Raw genomic sequence first — 12,647 nt, 5'->3', positions numbered from 1 at the left:
TGTTTAAAGGCACAATATGTAATTTTCGCCGCTAGAGGGCACGTATTCAAAATAAACAAATAGACAAAGGCCTAGCTTGATGACGCTGTGACTGAGTGTGGAATCATGGGAGTTGTCGTCTTCATCCCCACAGCCGATGCAATCCGACGGGACTCGGGCAGAAATCATGTTCATGGATGAGCTAATGTATTAAAAATTTATTAACGTCGTAGTATGAAGCAGAGTGAGGCAGAAAGCCATCGAAGCGAACTGAAGGAGCTGAACGAGCGCGACACACGGCTCGAAAGCAGCGGAGCTTTTATTATGCCACAGTCGACCCCTTCCGCTCCTTCTGGTCGTGCATATATGGGCAGCGCTGTTTTATCATACTAGATACATTTGAAAGTTCTGTTATAATGCTACTCTGTGCGGTCGTCACCGGTCTATTAAAACGCGCAACATACTGTATTAAAGCGTCTTTGGTGTTTCCATGTTTTCTACAAAACAAAACCGGAAATTGAGGGGTTATGACGTCATTGGCAGGCGACACAATGACACTATGGACACGGTCCGTGTCACTAGTTAAAATTGCTTATTTCTCCAGATTTAAACATTCTTCGAAACATTTGGGATAATGTAAGTACACAAGTCAGCAAAATATATAACACTGTTCTAGTGGTTTTTGGATATTTTAATAAAAAAATGTTACACGTTGTGCCTTTAAATGTGTTACTTGGCATTTCTGAGTAAAAACCGTTTCTACACACAAATCTCATAATAGAGATGTTTATTAATCTAAATCCCACAGATCTGCCATCTTCCCTCACGGAACTTCACTTGGACTACAACAAGATTGCCAAAATAGAGTCCGAGGATTTTTTGAGATTAAAACGTCTACAAAGGTAAGGTAAACAAACTCCACCTTGTGGACAAAAAGAGAACTCAACTTAAAGACCGGTGTCTTCTACAGGCTGTGGCTTGACTTCAATCAAATCAAGTATGTGGAGAACGGAAGCCTCACTGCCGTTTCCAAAGTCAGAGAAATTCATTTGGATAACAATAAACTGAAGAAAGTTCCTCCAGGCTTGAACAACCTGAAATATCTGCAGGTAAAGTGCAAATATGCACATAATTGGAACATGGAGTACACATGATGTGCATGGAGATTTAATCAACTTCACTTCCTCTTTTAGGTGGTGTACTTGCATGCCAACAGCATCAGTTATGTTGGAGTAAATGACTTTTGCCCTTCAAGAACCCGGGTTAAGAAATCCCTCTACACTAGGATCAGTTTATATGCAAATCCAGTAAAATACTGGGAGATTCAGCCACCTACTTTTCGGTGTGTTTCCAGCCACAATTCGGTGCAACTGGGTAACCACAGAAAGTGAGTGAAACAGTACCATCTTGCCACTGGAGGGCAGCATTATAACTAGTCATGAACTTCATCCTAATGTAATAAATTATCATTTCATGTCCTCATGGTGATGTACAGAACGTAATTTATCCAAAATTCAAGAGTATGCGCAGTGGCTACAGACTTGTTACTTGAATTTGGTGAGGATTTCGGAGACTTTGAATTCCAGTAAAGACAGAATCAACTACACTGTGTGCAATAGTTACATAGGCTTTCATTATTAATGTTTACACTGAAATCTTTTCGACTTTATAATGACCGAAGAACCGTTTTAATTCAGATCAGGTGCTAAATAAATTTGTCCCCATGTATTGAAGGTCTCTAATTTTTTGCTTAAAAGGAACGACTGTCTAGAATCTAAGAGAAATAAATAAAATGTACAAGGCCAGTTTGTTTATTGTTCTACTTGTATTTTAGAGAACGGGCATTATTCATTGGTGCTTATTAACAGTTTTAGTGATAACAAATCTAATATTGCATGCTAAATTTTTCCTTATATAACTTTTTATCCATTGCCAGGGTTTTCTCTGAAATATTGGACATAAGACATTCTTGTCAGATCTCAGAAATTCTGAAAAACTGATCTGCATGGACCACCGGGCTGGTTACAGTTTACACAACAGCGTCCCTGACATTTGCAAAACCGTACTTGCAGCAAGTGCTTTCTTAGCCAGCGGTGCTGTGTTATTTGTTTCCAATTCAGATATTGTTGTTGCTTTAGAAAAATAAAGAAAAAATAAAACAGTACATCTGGTTGGCCTCAGAATGTGTACATCTGTCCAGCAATAAGACAAAATACCAGCAGATGGAGACTTGTGTAAGGATTGGGGGAAAAAACACTGCAGCAACTGGATAATTCAATAAAACCAGCAAAATAATGACTCCATGGAAGGATATTGGGTTTAATATAGGCAGGCAATAGTGATGTCTTGTTGAAATCAAGTTAAATCATTATGTTATATAACTATACAGGTATACAAAGGTATACAATTGAATGAAGCATGGCAACCTGTAAACTCTTTAGTCCTACAGAAATTGAACCAGTCCTGAATAATGTAATTGTAGCTCAACTTTGTCCATCATGTACACATGTTAATCAGACTACAAATTGGACTTTGCATTGTGCACTCGCTCTAAAAAACAAAGAGCGTGCACAGCAAATGCAACACAAGCAAAGTATACAATCACTCCATATTAATTATTTAATTTTGCATTGAGATTATAGCTCAACTACACAAAAATCCGCTGTGGCTCAACTGTGGGGCCCTATGAAATCCAAGTTATTTTTTCCCCAAATTTCATTTTATTTTTTTCCCCCAAATTCAGTTTTTTTCCGTTTTCAATTTTCTGGATTCCATTTTTTCCATTTTAATTTTTCAGACTCAGTTTTAATGGTTCAATTAAAGTTACTTAATCAAAAAGCATGTCTAATTAATTAAACTTTTACGTTTTATTTTAACCAAATTCTGTTTTCCATTAATTTTCTAGATTCAATTATGGTTTAAATTTTCTAGATTCCAATTATGGTTTCATTAAATTTCATAATCAAATGTATCTCTAAATAATTGATTTTATACAAAATAATTTATTATTATTTGATTTCTTTCTATTTTTAAAGAAAATACTTCATTGTGTATTTCTATTTATCTAGTAATTTTTAATAATAATTTTATTAGTAGTAGTAGTACTATCATTACATTAAGTAATATATTTCTGTCACAGTTTCTTCAAGTTCAACGAAACTTTTATTTTGAAAGTTTGCTGTGAAGACCTGTAAGTTTTTGTTTGTATATGATATGATGATAGTTTTTCTCAAAAGAAATGGTCAAATGCTCAAGAAGAGACTCTCAGAGCAGTTCTAGAGATAGAACTAATTAATTTGGGTTTGAACGGGTTAAGAAGTGGGGGGAAAAAACAACATAGAGGGGTGGAGGCTAGAGAGAGAGGCTCTGCTCAGGAAACATATGGAACAAATCTTCAGGTTGGCCTGATCTGCTGCTGCCACGTCTTGCATACCGGCGTCTCCAAAAAAAACTCACAACAGGTTTGGATCATTTAGGATCTCTGAGCCCCAGAAAACACCTGAGGGATTCGGACACACAGATTTGAAACGCTTTAAAGGTACACCAATACATCACAATTAGCGTAAACCCTCAGATGTGAACAATTCTGCACAGTTTCCACTTCTCTGATGAATCAATCATTATTACATATGTGATATTATCAGACATTGTTATAGTTTGATCCATCAGATTAATCAAACTTATTCTTCAGTGTTAATGTTTTTTTTTTCTCTCATTTATTTTGAGCTAGTTATTGGTCTTGGGGTCTCAAACATGAACTCTTGCAAACGTGAAGTCAACTTGTGTAAAGTTTGAACTATGAAGAACTGAATCTAGGTCTAGTTTAGATCTTTCTTAAACACACCTTATGTTTTTTTCCCCCCAGCCAATTTCCCTTCAGAGTACATACCTTTGAACTAAGACAGAAAACAACCACCCAGCTTGTTTTTATCAGCCCATTTCAAGAGAGCCACCAGACGACTTACCTCCTTTTGGAATATTTTCCATAAAATCTCTAAAACACTGTTTTGTTCAGTCACACATTTGTGGATTCAAGGTTTTTTAGTTTCAAATGGTCCATAAAATATAACTCATGGTACTTGCATGCAGGTACAACTATGACAAATGGTGAATACACCAAGACTACTTTTTGCGTCTGTCAAGATTGAGACACTTATTTAACTGGAAAAATATCCCATATTCACCACATCGAACCTAAGTCGTTAAATTAAGGGCGCTTTCACACTTGGTTCGCTTGCCTGGTCCGAACCCGAGTTCGATTGCTCCCCCCTCCCCCTGCCCCTGCTGGACTGCGTTCATATTATTTTATTTGGGTCCAAACTGCGTTTCGTTTGCGTCATCAAGCCAGCAGCTGTTTACCCCGTTGCTTAGTAACGACGGCGCAGGAGAAGGCAGCAAAATGCATAGTTGCTCACTTCTTTTTTTTATATATTTATGCTTTTGAACCATTCGTTTTGTTTCCAAATCTTCAGTACATAACGGCACATACGTCTGTCTTACAAATGTACTGCAAATGCTCTAAAGAACGCTGAAGGCGAACATAAATGAGATATACAGCTAACTGCTTGCAGCGCGTCAGTCACGCTCATCAGGAAAGTGAGTAAAACACACACACAAACACACATTTTTATCAAATAACACATCATTAATAGCGGTTCACTTCTGCGATTTAGTACAATTGCGTTCACATCAGCAGCGAACCATACCGGAGTTCACTTGAACCGTACCCCAGACCACCCTTTTTAAGCGGGCTCAGGTACGGTTTGCGGGTGCAAACCAAAAGTGCTAGTGTGAAAGCACCCTAAGTCTCTTTCTTCAATGCTTCAACGGTATAAGCTCATTTTAAATACAACTAATTAGAATCAACTATAGAATTAACAAACACCCATCATTAAGATTAACAGCACTGCAGTAAAAACTCAAACGTGATTGCAAACGTATATTTGCAATTCCTAGTCAAGAAAGCACAAGTGTGACAATTATAATGCAATGCATGTGTGCATTTGCATATTTCCCAGAAGCAATAGCCGTTCTAATATTTGCACATTGCTAAAGAGCGTTGCCCATGCTTGTGTAGATTGCATGCAATTGCTAATTTTTCCCAAGCCTGGATGTTATTTTAAAGTCACATATTTACAACCAATAAGCCAGGCTGAAGTTTATCAAAGACTGAAAAATATGGCTTGCCAACACAATAAAGCTTTTATTTCACTCAGTTTTCACCCCCTTCCTCACAAAAATGGCCCAAAAGAACCTCTTGGGATCGCAATCCTGACGGTTCTTTTTTTTGTCAAGCCGCAGCAGCGTTCATGCTGCAGAGACTTCTCAGCGTCTGCCATGTGGGCGGCAGCAAAAACAAATCTTCCAGCTGACAGAATGAGTGCTGAGGAGTCTGTCTAGCCAACTCTGAAAAACAAAAACAAAAACGCCACTCTGTAGACGGGCCATGAGAGACCGACTGTGGTTTAACTCCGATACAGTACAAGCACTGGAAAAAGTAGTCATGTTGCAGTAGGCCTCCATAAAGTGAGCTAGAAATGTCTAAACCAATTAAATTGAGCCCACTTAATTATCGCCAATGCGTTTCAGGCCAGTTTTGCCGACTGTCGTCTTCCTTCTCACTTAATAAATAACTTTTGAGGAACACTAGCTAGTTCTGGTTTTCATTTACTATATACATACCGTATATTGTATAATATGTATTATATAGAGACAGAGAGAGTTAATGTTACAATAGTGCGACACCTGTTATGAGTCTGGCCTTAATTTTGCGGGTTCAATTTTCACTGTCCACATGCAATAACGTGGACTGGATACTAGGCCATTCCTTCCAGAACTATGTCTGGAAACTTCAACCTCACCTCAACGCAACAAAAGGGGAAAAAGAAGAATCAAATGAGACCACGAGGCTTTACCGAGGTCACCGAACACATGCAACCAAACGCTTCCAGAATCATTTCCACGGTAAAAGAGGCAGATCTCAATCTCTCCCCAAACGCCTGATGCTGCTGCGGGGGAAACCACAAAGTAATCGTTCACGTTCGTCCCAGGAGAAAAACAGTTCCCCGCTTTAGGCAACATCGTTCAAGCCGAAGGGGTCCCCTGCTGCTGGGTTTCATCGTGGGCGCTCGGTGTTCACAATTTTACTCGGCCTCCCACTGAGAGAATAACAACCCCACAGGTATGACATCATGATTTTAAAGATCGTACACTAACGAAATCAGGGGAGTTACTTTTATACTGATTTGTGAGATTTTCAAATATCATTCAAATTCATGTCTGCAAAATGAATTGCTTTAAGCATGACTATAAATAAAGATATATTCATATTTCTCTTCAAGTTTAGCAACCTACCTGCTAAATTCAATTCATTTAAAATCTTTTTATACCTAAAACGTAGTATAAGAAGAAACAGTTCATTTCAGAATTTTAAAAAATGTGCTTAACTAGACAAATCTTTTATTTCTCACATTCAAAAGGCCAACTAAAATGTAAACACTCCTCCAGATGTCGTTTTCAGCTATGAAAGTGATTACTTTGGTTGATTAATGAAAATGAACTTCACATTATTTAATGGAGAAACGTTCAAATCATAGCCAGCACGTCAAAGTTCTGCCGAAGACAAGAAAATTACTACAGAGAGAAACTCTGTCATACTGAGCAGTTACAAACTAGATTTAAACATTTTACTAAACTTTTTGGATCACTTTTCTAGCTGCTTTGCCAGCTCATATTATAACTATGACCAAACTACATTTTTTAAGTGTAGGAGAATATTACATCAAATAAAAATAATAATCCAAGAAGACAGAGTTCTTTCATATTGCAAGGGTGTGTCCGCCTCTCCAAAATGGTTGTTTTTGTTTAGAAGTAAAACACATAAATACCTATTAATACTAGCTTAGTCAACCACTGAGGTTTCACCTTCAGTAAAAACCCTGCTGAGATAATTGATCCCAGACATTACAACAGAAGAGAACGCTAAACAAATATCAACATTTACAGAAAAATGTCATATTTCCCAAAGTATGTGCAATTAGAGGTGTTTAGTCTTCTGTGAGAGTACCAAACCGCTTACGCAGAGCAAAAAAAGTGAATAGAAACAAGTCTTGAAATCTCATTTTGGATTATTTCAGCTGCAATCACTTTCTATTCACATTTCTATTTCTGTTTTTTGGTGAAACCCAGTTTACATTAAAGAGTATTGTAATATAATATTGAAGATATTACTATTATATTGATTATTTCAGTCAGTTAAAGGGGTCATATGATGCTGCTTAAAATAACATTATTTTGTGTATTTGGTGTAACGAAATGTGTTTATGCGGTTTAAGGTTAAAAAAACACATTATTTTCCACATACTGCACATTATTGTTTCTCCTCTATGCCCCGCCTTTCTGAAACGCGTCGATTTTTACAAAGCTCATCGGTCTGAAAAAGTAACATAAAACCATGTCTGCATTTGTGATTGGAGAAATGACAAACAACAAGTGCTACTCTACACTGCTCAAAACTCGCGTTTGAATCATCAGTGGCAAATTCCTTGAATATAAAAAACGTACTTACAGTCTGTGAGTCAGAACAGCCGGCATTGTAGTCTACTCTTCCAGGATCAGGAAACAGTCCTCCATAAAATGCGCTGGACACATCTGAATATTTGGGTTAAACTGTTCTGGAACAGTGTTGTAAATAAACTTAACCACTGATTTCTAGTCGTGTCCGCACAAACTCAAATCCGTTGCATACAGTGCCTTTAACCTGTCCAAACTGATGGAGCTCCATTTGGGCCAGTTCTCCAAACCGTTTTTTGTTCCCAGGACCTTGGAACATCTTTATCTAAACCTCAATGACTTTAAAGGTAGGATTAAACTTAAAGGCACAAATGCTGTAGAATAAAACATGAAGGTCTCTTCAAGAAATGTTAACCACATCCTTCATTTACTCAAATAACGAGATATGTCTCTTTGCAGATCTGAATATCTCTCTGATGTGTCCATCACTGGATCTTGGCAACCCTAATATGCTGACCTATATACGTCTCGACAACAATAAGCTGAGAGAACCAGTGGACTACTACGCTTACAGATGTTTCCCAAGGCTGATAATGATATTTTACGGAAACCAAAGGAAGGACGATGAAGAGGAGTCTGAAATATGAAAAGCCCGAACGACCAAAGGCTACCTTGGTCCGTGCAAATAAAGTCCTGTTAAGTATTCTCCAGCGTCTCCTCGTTCCTCGTGTGTGTGCACCCCGTGACAACAAGGCTATCGACTTGATAGATTAGATAGATTTTTGAGATGCGTCCTAGTTTAACACACCAAACTATTCATTACTCAAATAATAAAAGAGGATTTATAATATTGAAATATTATTGAAAATACATATATTAGTAAACATTCAGTTCATTGCTGCTTGAACATTCTATTTGATTTTCTGCTTGCATGGTTATGCATCTATGCATCTCAATCAGCATAAAATGTGGGCAAAACTGAATTGCTACGTATGGAAATTTCTGATTTAAAGATTGCTTTGTTTTGCACAGTGTCACTTTTCTCTCCATAAATACAATATAAAGCATTTATCTACACTAATACACTGCATTGCAATGCATGGGAATTCCTGCAAATGTAATAAATAACAAAGCTACTATTTTTTTTCTGGTGAAATTACTGTAAAATGCTACTGAAGCTGGAAAAGTATAAGGATCCAACATAAAGCAAAAAGAAAAAGAAACAATATAGCAATGATACTGCATGAAAATATAATGACAGCTAGGGATGCACCGAATTTTTTATATTTAATATTAAGGTAACAATTTACAATAAGGTTCCATTAGTTAATGTATTAACTAACATGAATGAACAATGATCAAAATATTTATTACAGTATTTATTAATCTTTCTTAATGTTAGTTAATGCTTAACGCTAGTTAATGAGAATAGTTATTCACTGTTAGTTCATGTTAATTCAGAGTGCATTAACTGTTAACAAGCACAACTGTTGATTTTAATAATGCATTAGTAAATGTTGAAATGAACATGAACTAAGATTAATAAATGCTGAAGAACTATTGTTCATTCTTAGTTCATGTTAACTAAAGTAGTTAACTAATGTTAACTAATTAACCTTATTGTAAAGTCTTACCAATATTAATATAAATTCTGTCTAGTTTTATTGTGTTACTTTCAGTAAAAGTGTGGTTATTTTATTGGCTTGTGTTTTTAAAATTCAGTATCATTAAAATTTATTGAGTTAAATGAAAAAGTCTTACAAAATTACTTTATATTATTTACTAAAATAATAAATAATAATTACAAAGCATTTTCAGTTTCGGTTTTCGGCCAAGTGCATCCAGAATTTTCGGTTTCAGCCCAGAATTTTCATTTCGGTGCATCCCTAATGACAGCCCATTAGTTTAATGAAATAAACATCCTGTTGAACAACCTGTAATGTCATTTTTGGGCACTATAATTTAAAGACTCACCAAATGGTGGCATTTATTGGTAGACTTAAAGGGATAGTTCACTAAAAAATGAAAATTCTGTCATTCACCATCATGTCGTTCCAAACCTGTAACGCTGTGTCCTAATTACACACGATGTGACAAGATTCCAGCGACAAACAATTTGGCTGTCCACACCAGACATAATAAGAAAACGCGATGCGACAGAAACTATCAAATATCAGAGCCAATTAAAAGCGTGTGTGGGTGGGCTCTCTCTGGAAGATGGTAACAAAATGGATAACACTCGTAACAAAATGGATATGTTTATTTATATTCTAAATCCTAAATATTACACCTTTTTAACATCATTAAATGTATATACTGAGTGACTGATACTATCTTTGTTATGGAAAACGGTTGTGGATTCGCATTGAGTTCGCAGTTTTAACGTACATGTTTGCTTGAATTTATTTTCAAGATCTGAGGTAAACTATGTTGTTACTTTCATTATGGCTATAAATGTGATGCAATGTTATATTCAAACTCACATTAGACACTTTTAACATTGAATAAAGCACATAATCAGTACCTGAGATTATCATTGTCATAGTTTGTATGTTGTTGCTCCAGCCGTGACATTGCAGAAATATAAACCGTTTCTAAAATAGAAATTTTCGCCGTCGCCGTCGTGGCTGGTTAGGACAAAAACTGTGATTAACATGAAAAAGATACCTATTATCGAGTGTTGCGGCACGTGTGGTTAGGACACGGTGTAAGACCAAATAAAGATATTTTTGATGAAATCCGAGAGCTTTCTGACCCTGCATAGACAGTGACAAAACTACCACGTTCAAGGCCCAGAAACATATTAAGGACATCGGTAAAATTATCCATGTGACATCAGTGGTTCAACCTTGATTTTATGAAGCTACGAGAATACTTTTTGTGCACAAAGAAAACAAAAATAACGACTTTGTTCAACTATTGCTTCTCTTCCATGTCATGCTCCGCTGCGCGTTCATGTGTGTGGCGCTGCCGAGGTAGGAGCCTGACGTAGAACCCAGATGTGTTGTGGTACTGTTGTGATCGCGTGTCGAAGTCTGACATGAAAGTCAAGAGATTGTTAAATAAAGTCATTATTTTTGTTTTCTTCGTGCACAGAAAGTATTCTCGTAGCTTCATAAAATAACGGTTGAACCACTGATGTCACAAGGATCATTTTAACGATGTCCACCTTTCTGGGCCTTGAAAGTGTCAGCTGCGTTGCTGTCTATGGAGGGTCAGAAAGCTATCTGATTTGATCAAAAATATCTTCTGAAGATGAATGAAGGTCTTACGGGTTTGGAACAACATGAGGGTGAGTAATTAATGACAGAATTTTCATTTTTGAACTATCCCTTGAACATTAAAACAATGAGTAAAGAAAGTGTTAATATCAAAAAATATTATTTTTCATCAGAATAATTGGACAAATAAATGATTGCTTAATTTGGTTTATCTCTACTAATTATACAGACTTCTGTGACTGACTAGTGGTTAAACTAATTAATTATGAAAATAAGTATTTTTGCACCTTCTTCCACACCAGTTTTTTTAGTGTAGAGGACTTATGTTTAAATATTTGGAATCCTCCAAATCAAGTCATGTGGTGAAGAAACCACCTTGACAGAGAAATTAACCACAGAGGATCAGCAGTGTAAAAACATCTGGCCGTAGCACTATCTGGAACTTTTCCTAGTACAGTAACTTTTTACAGGTTGGCATAATTGTTAACACACCTGTAATGTTATTCATACTCTATTTCCATTTCTTACAAGTTTATTTCGAGAGGGGCCGAGGTGCCTTTCGTCTTGTCTTAAGGTGCAAAAAGGAGAGTAAATCACTCACATGTTTCCTATTACACATGTTTTTCTTCACTTTAATCTTTAAGTGTCTGTTTTATAGAGGAGCTCTGTTGTACTTTTGTAATGCACTGTATTTGGTTTTAATGAAATGTATCTAGGCAAACTTGTAAATTACACAAACAAACTGAAAATGTTAAATCACAGTTGGGATACGTAGAGATGGACAACTCTAATTAAAGAGTTTGTTAAATTTGGACCTGATCTATCCTAATGTCCCACAATCTCTCCCAATTACCACTGTCCACCCATTATCTTGTTGCAGATTCCTGCAAAACTAATCCAGCTACTCTTTTTTTCTAGTGAATTTACTGTAAAATGCTATCAAAGCTGGATCCAACATGAAGCCAAAATTAAAATGAACAATACAGCAAGGCTATTGAAAGATGGACAACTATAATCAAAGAATCTGGACCTGATCTATCCTAATGTCTGGTCACATTTCTGTGTTACCATTGTCCTCCCACTGCTTTTCTTGCTTCTCTGAGAAGCTTAAAGATTTATTAGAAAAGCACAGAATGAAAGAAGAGCCAAACATGCCTCAATATTCCAAGTGATCAGCAAACATAAAATTCTGAGCTACAAAGCAAAACTAACAATCCTTTTCATTGCCTTCTGCTCTGTTTTACGAACTGTTTTTTTTTTTTTTTCCAGTGGACCACAAACATGGCCAAACCCTGCAGGCGACACAGTGGTCTGATCAGCTCAGATGGGAATGCGAAGGGTTAAGGTCTGTTCCATAAACTCCCACTTAAGGATCTCCTCTGGCAGCCTGTGGTGGGGCTTAAAGTCCTGATTTGACAGATCACATTTTACTCACAGGCACCAAGAAAATAGCCAACCACTGCCTGCACTGCGCTTCTGCTCTTTAACGTGGCAGAACACATCCCAGAGTCTTTAGATACAATGGGGACGAGGCTGCGAATGCTCATATCAGCAGTCATATTTGCATCATGGGTGCTCTCAGCATCTGGTGCACACTATCACACTCACAGGCATCACAGACTGGAGGATGTAGCACTTACTGAGGAAATCGATGTAAGGGCACAGAGGAATAAGGTAAATTTTGTATTTTTATTCCATGATTAATTGTTATTTTACACAAGGGCTGACAGAACAGATTATTTAGAAATGGGTTTGTTTTTGTCTACTGCTTGTCCAATTTATATATGCTTTTTTTTTTAAATTTTGCGTTAATTTGATTTGATTTGTATTTAGCTTAATTGAACTTGTTCCCATTTCACTAAACCATATATGACACATTAAATCTAATGCAATATGTAAAATTAATGTTTACAAAAAATTATATCCATTATAATT

The 12,647-nt window shown here is 36.5% G+C and overlaps 2 protein-coding genes and 1 pseudogene across 3 annotated transcripts in view; 2 read left to right on the top strand and 1 right to left on the bottom strand.

Annotated features, from left to right (window-relative positions):
- Positions 1-2,133, top strand: part of LOC107756000 (asporin-like) — a 6,638-nt gene extending 4,505 nt beyond the window's left edge. The window contains exons 6-8 of the mRNA XM_016572964.1: positions 788-881; positions 950-1,088; positions 1,173-2,133. Of these exons, the coding sequence (XP_016428450.1) occupies positions 788-881; positions 950-1,088; positions 1,173-1,370 (431 nt within the window). The 3' untranslated portion in view covers positions 1,371-2,133. The remainder of the gene's footprint in view (positions 1-787; positions 882-949; positions 1,089-1,172) is intronic.
- The window catches only part of LOC107756002 (centromere protein P-like), a 64,962-nt pseudogene that overhangs the window by 30,114 nt on the left and 22,201 nt on the right, over positions 1-12,647 (bottom strand).
- The window catches only part of LOC107756001 (mimecan-like), a 6,574-nt gene continuing 5,191 nt past the window's right edge, over positions 11,265-12,647 (top strand). Inside the window, exons 1-2 of one of the 2 annotated variants that reach the window (XM_016572965.1) lie at positions 11,265-11,286; positions 11,982-12,386. In XM_016572965.1, coding sequence (XP_016428451.1) covers positions 12,234-12,386 — 153 coding nt within the window. In that variant the 5' untranslated portion in view covers positions 11,265-11,286; positions 11,982-12,233. Of the gene's footprint in view, positions 11,287-11,429; positions 12,387-12,647 lie in introns of those variants that run through there. The other variant, XM_016572966.1, reaches the window with a different exon arrangement.

The sequence above is a fragment of the Sinocyclocheilus rhinocerous genome, unplaced genomic scaffold (assembly GCF_001515625.1).
Source record: "Sinocyclocheilus rhinocerous isolate Xijiao unplaced genomic scaffold, SAMN03320098_v1.1 scaffold1283, whole genome shotgun sequence".
NCBI lineage: Eukaryota > Metazoa > Chordata > Actinopteri > Cypriniformes > Cyprinidae > Sinocyclocheilus > Sinocyclocheilus rhinocerous.
Note: the sequence above shows the minus strand (reverse complement) of the source record. Positions and strands in the feature narration are given on the sequence as shown.